Consider the following 11166-nt stretch of genomic DNA (forward strand, 5'->3'; position numbering starts at 1 on the left):
CATTGGGTCTACGGATATTGAGTTCATACCTGGCAAGCTACGAGGAGGCCATTATGTAGCTGATACACAGACAGCAGGGTAAAAGGTTCATGTATATCATACTGCCCTAAAATGTCTCGGAATACTAAGGAAAAAAGATTACTAACAATTTTCACATTAAAAATCTCACTACTTTTAGACATTATTAATTAGAATCCTTTCGTGCGAATGACGTGCTTTCGTTACAAAGTCCAGTGTCCGAATGAATTGTGAGGGGGCACAAACATTTTAGTAAGGCTAGTTGGGTCAATACACTGCCACATTTTCGGATTTTCTTCGCAACGAAAGTTTGAATGGATGTTTGTTAATAACGTAATGCCAGAGAGCTCATCAGATCTGAATAAAATTTGCAGTAGAGTTAAATTAAACTCTGAATTAACGCATAAGCTAAGCAACTCCAGCTTTTTATTTCATACAGATGAAGGTGACATAGTTTACTATAAATCTCAAATTATTTCCACAATATTTGCAGATCTATCAGTTTACTTCTCCAAGTGGCATTACCCTGTGCATTAATGGCGGATGGTCCAGTAACTCTGGATCTGAAAGGTGGCACCAACGCAGACATGGCACCACAGATTGACTACATGTGTGTGGTCCTACGACCACTGCTACTTAAGTTCAAAGTGGACTTTTCCTGGAAGATACATAGAAGGGGGTAAGTTTTCACATTCTATTTTATCTCTTAAATATGTCAAGGTTTGTGATTATTTTATATAATTAATAAAAAAGTTATTACATTACGTATTTTTCTTTTTATAAGTCTTATTGGGTCAAGGTTAGCTGCGCAGTGCTCTTGCCCTGTATCCCACCACTACGCTCCTCTACACTTAACATTGTGTTCTAAGCAGTGATACATGTGAAGTTAAGAGCTAAGGGAACATACCCATACTATGTGACCTATTTTTTTAAAGTTTTTTCATCCCATCCCTCCCCTCGATGACCAAACGTAGTACCCGCCAAGACCAACACCTCCCCTTTAGTTTTCACGTTGTAATTCATAATTATGATTTTTAATCATTTCACAGGCAAAAATTGAAATAAAAATGGCTCATACTCTTCTTTATAGCATAAGACTGCATGCATACTAGAATTAGTAGTGAATTATGTATTATAAAAATAACAACAAACGACTACGTGACAAAAACCTGAGCGAACCCACTCCTCCTGTGACTGACCGTAGTATTTTTAGGACTCCGCCTCCCCCCCCACCTAAGTCACGTAGTGTGGGTAGGTTCCCTAATGAGATATTTGAAAACTATTAACTTTCTGTCATCTCATTATTACAGTTACTTCCCTCGTGGTGGTGGTCATGTGACATTTGATATCAAGCCAGTGCGGCAACTGCAATGTGTGGACATCACTGAACAAGGAGATGTCAAATGTGTTCAGGGATGGAGTTTTGTTGCTGGCAGGTTGCCTATTAAGGTATAGCTTTGAATAATTGGATTTATTTTCTTTTAAGTGAAAATCCAATAGTAATATTGTGTCTTACTAATGTGAATGTTAAGATGGATATACGGATAGATGGAAGAACGCAAAGGCCACTAATTAAGTTTTTTTGGATACCTCGCGGATAAGGTCGCGGGCGATAGCTAGTATTTGATTAGTTAAATATTTTCTCCTAGTTATTATCTACTAATAAATTCCAGCATTCAAATACTTCTGTTAAACTTTTTTTTTTTTAATAATTATATTAAATATGCTTACGAGGAGGAAAATTCAAATTGTGCATGCATTGTAATATGGAATTTTGTTGTTTAATTTCCATATCAAAATCAGATGGCGCATCAAATGTCTGAAGGCGCTCGTTCGGAGCTGATCAACTTGCCAAATGTCAACATACAGACGTACAAGGAAGACCCCAACATGGCGCCCGACAACTGCAATGGTATCATGTAAGTATTCTTGTACTCTGACAACTTGTTCAGTTAAGCTTTGCTCTCTAACCAATAATAAAGTCTTGTTCGTTAGTTATTAGCTCACTGTATGTCTCCACGGAGAGGCTCAGAGCCTGCCCTAGCTTAGAGCTGACTAGGCCATTGTCAAACACTCTAGCCAAGTGCGGGTTGGTTGACTTCACACTTATCTTTGAATTTCTTCTCAGATATGTGCAGGTTGTATCACGATGGTTTCCGTCACCGTAAGAACGTCGTATAAATGTACATATGTAAATCGGAAATCGAAAAAAACACATTGGTACATGGCGGGATTCGAACCCAGAACCTGCAGATGAGCCACCGACGCTATACGATATATTATTCTAGTTTAATAATGTATGTTTTGTTGAAGAGTTGCGTGCGAGACCAGCACGGGTTGCGTGTTGGGTGGTGACGCGCTGGGACGCCGCGGGGCGGAGCCCTACGCGCTGGGGCGAAGCGCCGCCGCACACGTCACCGCGGCCCTGCACTGCGGCGCATGTCTCGACACACACGCTCAGGTTTCTACAATATGTGTACATTACTATTTATTATTTTTTTTAATTCAACAAGATTAAAAGAACTACTAGTTATCAATTTAATAATCTAAAAGCCCTATCAACCTTTTAAATGTATTGTAAATTATTTACTTGAATAAAATTTTAAAATTTGAATTAAAAATAATGTTTCTTTTCTATATATAAAAATCAATTGGTGTTCAATAGTCTCGCTAAAATTCGAGAACGCTGAACGGATTTATCTTATCTTGTTTTTAAAATGTTCGTGGAGGTCTAGGGAAGGTTAAAAGATGAGAAAAATTCGAATAATTACCGGGAACTAATTAAGATTTTTTGTATCCGGCGCGGATGGAGTCGCGGACGACAGCTAGGTCATTATATTTTTCAACGTAAAAAGTAAATAATTCTTGTAAGAGTTAAAATAATATTTATTTCCAGGACCAGTTGATAATTTACATGTTGCTGTGTGAAGGCAGGTCCGCTGTGAAGTGCGGGGAGGTCACTCTGCACACACACACTGCTGTACACGTAGCGGAACTCATTGCTAAGGTCTCATTTTTTATCTGTATGCCCTCTATGTGACTTTCTGTAAAACAGATTAATAAAAATGCCCAATAAATTTCCAAGTTCAACAAATATTCTTTTTTATATTTATTTCAAATATATTCGACATTTAGAAATTTATATTATATTGTAAATGTTCCAATGGAATACTGCTATTTTAGTCAAATTCATTCCTCATTCTTATTTTTTTTTATTAAATATGCATTTTTTACTATTCCAGGTAAAATTTACAATAAAATCTGAAGGAGAAGCGAATATTATCTCGTGTGTAGGACTCGGCCTAGTCAACAAAAATATACCAACGTAATATGTATTTTTTTCTAAGTTATTGACTCAAAGTGAGTTTTCATTACTGAAGTCCCAAAAGAAAACCTTTCTAAAATTTTGGAAGTGAATATTTTTGGAAAAGAAAAACGCTGTAGTTTGAAACTTGATACCTAGTGGTATAAACATAGTTCGCGTTACTCTACAAAGCTGCACGACCAATGACGACATTAAATGAGGGGGAATATTTATCAATTAGTATCTATTTCAAAGATGTGTTAAATAAGTGTCATTGCAGTGGTAACAAACTTTTATGTTATGGCTAGATTCACATTGTGCAGTGTGAACCTACGCTAATATTTAAGATGTCAAAAATAAACTATACTGATGCATTTCTCATTAGTGTTAATGTTATTTATTGTTATTATGTCATAAGATTTTTTATAAATATAAATTTTAATAATAGTTTTTACTTGTTTGATTTTCAAACCCCAGATTCAAATGTACTGGAAGTAAGATATTTATTATTAATATTAATGTCTATTTAAATTATAGTAAAAACATGACCGGCGGTTTTAATTTAATTTGTATCCAATTCAATGTAAATTTTGCAAATACTGACGGATTCGATCTCTTCTCCCCGTAACATAAATATTTTGATTGATAATAAAGCTCTTATAGAAAAGCTCGGGCTTTATTTTATTTTACATAAAGTTGGGAAAAACAGTTAAAGCGGGACTATGTTCATAAATAGTCTCGTTCTTCTCTTCCTTGTACGGAACGTAGTTGTTCTTCCTATGCACCTCCTACAGCACGCACCACATATATAAATAGTTAAAAAAACCACTCAGACAGCGACAGCACCCCACACCCCCCGCTTGCGCAGAGGGCGAACGATCATCGAGGGCTGGCAGCGAGCTGCTGCCGCCCGCCTCACGCTCAGGGCACCGCGCCACGTCTCATCAACGTGGTTGGTACAATCTCACATGTTGTGAAGGTCTCGTGAAGAACTTACTATAGAAATGATCCTATGAAGTAAGGTCTTGTCGTGATTTGGCTCACCCACACACCTTATTACAATGGCACAAATCTCTATATCGTGATTTTGATTTTCAACAATTGCTTCTCACGACATCTAGTGGCAACGTAACTCAACACAACAAATTTTATACAAAGTTATAAGTCAACGTAGGATCTTTTTTACGAATTTTAATTTTGCGCTATAGCTTTATCAAACTTAAGTATTAGTTTTTTAAGTTTATATAAGTATTTGTAATTAATAAATATCAAATAATATAATAAAGTAAGAAAGTTGGATTTCAAAAGTGTCATTTGTGTACGATTCATGTGACATCTATTTTAAAAAAGGTAAAACCCATTCTTTTTAAAACATATTAGGCCACTAGATGTCGCTCTAAAAGAATAATTAATATTTCACTCCATTCAAAAACTAGTGGTCGCCCATGACTTCGCATGCGCGTGTTATAACAAAAAGTATGGTTTTACCAAGAATATATACTTGCCTTTAGGCGCCACTTTATTAAAATTCTATTGGTTGTAAAGGAGCTGATGGGCACCTCTGAACGAGCGCAACGTGGCCCAATGCACAATGGAACAAGCTGAAAATCAGCTCTGCATGGCCATGCCATGCGGTACACGCTGTCCCTGCAGCCCATTGGCTTCATTTTTTAAATTACTGCATAATATGTTTTTGTTATGATGACAATAAAGATTTAATTTTATATGATGTTATAAGGAATAACTTAGACTACGTTTATTTTTGAAAAATAAATTAATGTTGCAATATCCTTGTACTGTCCAGTACCGCGCGTAGTTCAATGACTGTTTCACGCGGACAAAGTCGCAGGCACAGCTAGTATTCATTATTTTCAACATTTTCCCAAAAACAATCAAATAAATAAAACAAAAAAATAATTTTCATACATTTATTAAGTATAAGTCGTACACCGATCTGCATCAAAGTTCATCTGCCCTGTTGAATAAATTCTTGTGACATCAAACACTAGACGAATGGCTAAGTTGAAAATTATTAAACATTCAATATGAGACAGCACAATGTTTATACAATAAAAGATTTGCTACTGAAATGTATAGAGATTGGTAACATTCTAGGTAAAGATAACAAAAAATATAAAACTTAATCAGCTAAGATTCACATGAAGCTAAACAAAATATAATATATACAATGATTTCTTTGACAAAATAAAAAAACAAACTCTGAAAAGGAAAACGATTTAAAAAGTAAATAAAAAATAATAATACATATATTATGCACATATTTAATTTTAGACATTATTAGTTAGAATCCCGAGACGCGAATGACGTGCTTTCGTTATCACGTCAAGTGTCAGAATGATTAGTGAGGGGACATAAACGTCGACATTTTAGTAAGGCTAGTGTTGCGCCAGTACACCGGCACAGTGCCGGATTTTCTTTCTAACATTAATTACACATCGAATATTTGAACACAATTATTTTAATCGATCAATATAAAAATAAAAATGATGTTATTGAAACATCACAGTACAAGAAATGGAAGATAATTTAATATGGAAGTTCAAAATAATTCGCACAAATTTTCAACATTCACCAAATTTAACCAAATACCATTCCAATAGAAGTCCATTACGAAGAGGATATTATAATAAAAATTAAGTTTGTCTTTGTTTATATGTATGTACTTGGTGTGCGGAGATTTGTGCTCGGAGGCAGCGGGTCAGCCTACTCAGTCTTCTTCACCGTGTCTCCCTCCGCCGTCTCAGTCGCTGCCTTTTGGTCCTCGTAGCTGCAAATTATATTTATCATTTATATTAAACTAGCTTTTGCTCCGCGACTCCGTCTGCGCTGTGTGAAAATACTTAAACGGGATAATAAACTTATGTCCATTTCCTGGTTCTAAGCTAACCTCTCCATCAATTTTTTAATTATAATATAACTAACACGACTTGAAACTAAAAGTCGTGGCGACTAAAGATATTAGTATATATTTTATACTTATATAAAATTCTACATAATATTACTGAAAAATAAAAAATAAACATATATGTTAATTGTATGCAATTTAGCATCTAGATCTTGTCAACATTCTTACAAGATAAAATTTGTAGTTTGTGGCAATTTTACCTAATTATGTACAGAGTCTAAAAACTTCACCAAAATGCATCTAAAATTAACATCTATTTATTAGTATACAGAGATTGCATACAGACACACCAATCCTAGCAATATTAGTTGTTTGTTAGGAAGTATTTCACTGGGTTTTGCTAAAGTTTTGTAGCGGCAGGCTAGGAGTATGTACTGACTTGAAGAGCGCGTTGATGTCCCCCTTGAGCAGGGCGAGGGTGAGCGGCGTGGCGAGGCAGGCGGGCACGAGGTAGAGCAGCGCGGGCTGCGCGTGTCGCCACACGTGCATCACCAGGATGGTGGCGAGCAGACCGCACACGTACGCCAGGAAGGTGGCGCGGAAGTACAGCTCGGACCCGCGCCGCAGCGACTTGTCGAACCGCAGCAGCAGCGCTATGAAGATGCCCGGCACCACGATGTCGCCCAGGCCCAGCATCGCGAAGTTGGACGCGCTCAGACCGTTCACCAGCAGGTCTTGCGGGAACACCACTGTCACACAACACACAATTATACTAATAATATACATATGAATGTTTAGATGAATGGATGTTTGTTAGAAGGTATCTCCGGGTCAACTCAATGGATTTTGCTCAAATTTGGCGTAGATGTAGAACACAGTGTGGAAGAACACATAGACTACTAATTATGTTTTTTTTATGCCACGCGGACGTAGCCGCGGGCGATTGCTAGTGTATTATAAATTAAATTCAATGAGACTCACGTTTAATAGGCGCCTCAAAGGACTTTGCAACGGTGACCATGACATTAGTGCCAAACACCCAGAAGATGTCATAGAGGAAGAGTCCACAGAGCAGGATGCAGCCCGTCACCACATTGTTCAGATGCAGCAGCTCCACTCCATTGATCGCAAACGCAATGCCGAAAAGATTGTTGGCGATCCAGTGCTGGAAAAGCACACATGACAGTACTGATGAATAATTTCGAGACTTGAACATGATAATTATGAATACAATAAAACTATTAGGAACTTAAATAATTTGATGTTAAAAGACTAAAAAAATATATGTTTACTAATTTCATTGGGTTTAGTGAAATTACATAATATTTCAACATAAAGCATAGTCGTAATCGTAAAAAACAGATTGTTCTAAAAGAAAATTACTAACCAGATGACTTAACATCCCTTCTTGTCTATGACTGTCTTATTTTCTGTTACTCATGGCATTTGCTTCTATACTTGTCAAATATAAATTAACATACAACTAAAGTTAAACCAGAATAAGCGAGAATCCAAGAAGATGCTTCTCACTGATAGAGGTTTCTGTCAAACTTGAGTTTCTCACTTATGGAGATTGTCCATCGGGAGGACCATGATGCTTATAAATTTCTGGCTTAAACATTTCTCACCTTCTTGAGCAGATACCAGGCGCCGAGGCAGAGTGAGATGAGCAGACAGATGACGTCATATGAGGTGAACTTGTAGTTGATTATATCGGTGCGTGCGTCTCCCTCGCCGCGTGTGAAGTGCACGTGGTACGGCATGTTGGGGATCGACGCGGGGACAACCAGCGCTATTATAGGGCTGGTACGAACAAAAACCAGTTATTTACAGTAAGGAGTGACTATAACATCATCCTTTTCTTAGGGTTGGCACAATATAATTTTACATATCAGCCTTCATATTTATGCATATTTTCTTTAACACTGTCAATAACAGAGCTAATCAGTTAGTTTTTTTTTAATATAATGGTTTTAAATGTAAACACTATAATAACAGAATATGTTAGTACATATATTCAATCATCAAAATTGCCTTTTTCATTATTAATAAAAAAATTAAAATTTTCTATTAGATAAAAAATTAAGCACCATAATGTATAACTATCTATCATTGTCATTTCTTTCTGTTAAAATAAATAATATTTCTTATTAATTTAATGTTTTTCATAACTACATTGAAAGGCATATGAAAATTATAGTTAGATTAGGCCTTGACGTGCTAAGTTGAACAAGTTACACAAGATATTTTTGCAAGTTAATCAAATAAGTTATATAGGTATGGTCAATAATTTTTTCTACATGCAACTAAATTTTTTTGTAAATAATTTTTCTATCAATGGGTAATTTTGTCTGCCATCTATTTGAAGAACATGTACAACCAGCTGGAGCGTCAATAGCCTAATGGTTAAGGGTACGGATTTCCAATCACGAGGTCGGGGGTTCGAATCCCGCCATTCGACTACTGTCGTAAACCATATCCTAGCATAAGCCTAGAGTTTAGTTGGAATGGTAAGGAAATATTAGTAAATTTACTAAAAAAACTGCTAATATTTTAATATCCAAAAAAAACTAGATGTTGCTCGTGACTCTATGCAGGATTAAAAAATAAATAGTAGCTGTTCTTGCTGTAGCTGATTCTCAGACTCAGAATTTAACAGTGGTAGAGCCCGCTTTAACATCTTCGCACGAATTGGCCCAGCTCGCCCAGTGAAATACCACGACTACACAGAAGACAGGCCTCAAGTGGAAGCTTTTTCGCGTTTCGTTTGATGAGTGTGCGTTTCAGAGGCCTTACTTAGTCCCCTTTCCCTTCCCACCCTTTTTCTTATAAGGAAAGAATGAGAAGTGGACTTTCCGGATGAGAGGATGCGGAAGGTAAAATATTTTCTTTCTGTGCATTCTCTCCTCTGTCGATTAAACGTAGGCAACGCATATGCAATTGCGTATGTCTATGGGCAACGGTCACCTCGCTATATCAGCGATTTCATGTGGCCACTTGCTCATTTGCCACCTTATGATAAAAAAAACCTACTGAATATGTATATAAAAATCAGTCAAGCCATTTTGGAGGAATATTGTAACTAACATTATAACACAATGATGTTACATAAGATTTACTAAATTTTTGCAATTATACTAGGCAAATTACAAATGGGTAGCATACACCACTTTACAGTTACAGTTACTAGTTTTTTGTGCACCAACTGAAGTGTAAAGTTACTTCCTACAAGCACTGCAAGATGTAAGTGAGGTAAACCTACAAGAAATCCTTTCTTCTATTGATCTTACAATATGACCTACAACATACTGTTGGTGTATCGGCACAATACTAGCCTGATTAAAATATTAACGTTTATAGTATCTGTAGCATTTGTTGCGTTATATTTGGCTCGTTTATGTACCGACACATATGTTGCTGGCCCAAAGGTCTGACATGGACTGACATCCCCTCTCTCTAACATGTACTTATGGCATTTATGCTCGAGACAAACAACACTACTTTTATGCATACACTACAGTATCATTAATATATAGATTTTGACACTTGATGTGGTAAGGATAGCATATGATGTGTACTATTCGCATCAAAGGATTCTAACTAATAATGCCTAAAAGTACTTAGTTTTTTCTATTGAGTGACAGTACTCTCTCTTTCACCCTTTAGAGTGGTGGCCAAAGCTGTTTTCTAAATAGTCATTAATTTTCTTAATCTTTACAACGGCACTTAGTAGTTAGTTTAGCTAATATTTTACATAATAGATGTGTATTATTTGGGTAAAAGACATGGGTATATTGAACTCACCTCAGAAGATGGCTCAATGCCAATACACCGAGAAAGAAGAAGTATCCTGTAAGAAGTAGATTGATGTACTCCTTGGAGAAGAACTGAAAGAAAATGTAGAGAGTGAAGAGAGCACAGGAGGCTATCACTGGGAACATCAGGGCATCCTTATTGGACATGGTCTCATGGCGCTCACCAGATTCCTGAAAATTTTGAAAAATAAGGTCTTTGTGATTGATTATTTTTGTATGGTCAGATCAACAGTAGATTGTGACGAAATTGTTGGAGGACAATTTCAACGAACATTATTATATTTATCTACCGATTTCATTGCTATTCAGATATCAAAAGTTGGCGCGCAGTGGTTGCTTACATGTAACAAGGTCAACAATGAAATAATACTTTATGATATGAGTTGTTTAGTGGCACTGTTAATAGCAGATTTAATAAACGCAAAAGTTTATTATGTCTACATTTACTGCATTGACTCGTAATGCCACGATGACAAGACGTGTAACGTAGCTATTGGAAAAGGTTTGCAATTGCAACTTGTGTAAAAGTAGGTTACAATTGTATCCTAAACAAAAAGTATGTTATGAAACTCACCCTTTGCTCCTTGAGGTATTTAACAGACCTAAAAGAGCCGAAAAATATTGGTAAGACAGCCATAACGACCAAACTCAAGTAGGCGATCGCAATGCCTTCGATACTTGTTGGTGCTTTATCTGTAGCATTTTTCACTGCATCTTGAACAGTTTCCTCGATGTTCAGTGGTATTTCCGTTAAAGGTTCTGCCATATTAACTATTGTTATCCCAATAAATGTAAAACCACAACAGCTCTCCGAGTACCACTTTAGTGTTTCAGTGGCACTTTGACAAGAAATTGACAAGTGTACACTTAGATTTAGAATGTTGGTAATTGCATTTGCGTTGAACAAATGACAGACTATTAAAATCTGTTATTTACTTTCTTATTAAAATGTCAAAAATATTGACCCACGACCCCAGCTCACATGCTCAGAGAAGGCTTGTTTTGTTCAGTATTCAAAAAAGTAGATATCTAAAAGGACGGCGCGAGGCATTACGTTTAATAAATTGTATGTATAGTGGTCACATTTATTTTTATATAGATACAAAAAATATAAATATATGTGATATAAAAAAGCAAATTGAAATGCAATAAATGTACTCAGA

At 36.2% G+C, this 11166-nt stretch overlaps 2 protein-coding genes across 2 annotated transcripts; one reads left to right on the forward strand and one right to left on the reverse strand.

The window, feature by feature from the left end:
• Window position 1: 1 nt before the first annotated feature.
• Window positions 2-3772, forward strand: Rtca (RNA 3'-terminal phosphate cyclase; the record flags this gene model as incomplete). The annotated part of the gene is made up of 7 exons (XM_013307029.1): window positions 2-78; window positions 512-697; window positions 1329-1467; window positions 1822-1937; window positions 2332-2479; window positions 2915-3025; window positions 3261-3772. Coding segments are annotated over 7 exons (864 nt in total), but the record flags the coding sequence as incomplete, so codon positions are not given.
• Window positions 3773-5239: 1467 nt separating this feature from the next.
• On the reverse strand, window positions 5240-10890 carry LOC106114435 (minor histocompatibility antigen H13). Its single transcript, XM_013307653.1, has 6 exons — window positions 10578-10890; window positions 9993-10174; window positions 7817-7991; window positions 7170-7353; window positions 6628-6937; window positions 5240-6110 (listed from the first exon to the last, which is right to left on the reverse strand). The coding sequence occupies exons 1-6, from the start codon at window positions 10767-10769 to the stop codon at window positions 6047-6049; spliced, it is 1107 nt and encodes a 368-aa protein (XP_013163107.1). The 5' UTR covers window positions 10770-10890; the 3' UTR covers window positions 5240-6046.
• Between the last annotated feature and the right edge of the window lie 276 nt (window positions 10891-11166).

This window comes from Papilio xuthus, unplaced genomic scaffold, assembly GCF_000836235.2.
Source record: "Papilio xuthus unplaced genomic scaffold, Pxut_1.1 DF828142.1, whole genome shotgun sequence".
NCBI classification, from domain to species: Eukaryota; Metazoa; Arthropoda; class Insecta; order Lepidoptera; family Papilionidae; genus Papilio; species Papilio xuthus.

Excerpts from the sequence above, each read along its gene's own strand:
- LOC106114435 (XM_013307653.1), bottom strand. The coding sequence starts at position 10,769 with ATGGCAGAACCTTTAACGGAAATACCACTGAACATCGAGGAAACTGTT. Across the intron at positions 7,992-9,992 it reads GCATTGAGCCATCTTCTGAG|CCCTATAATAGCGCTGGTTG; the intron begins GTGAGTTCAATA and ends TGTTCGTACCAG. Across the intron at positions 6,111-6,627 it reads GACATCAACGCGCTCTTCAA|CTACGAGGACCAAAAGGCAG; the intron begins GTCAGTACATAC and ends TATAATTTGCAG.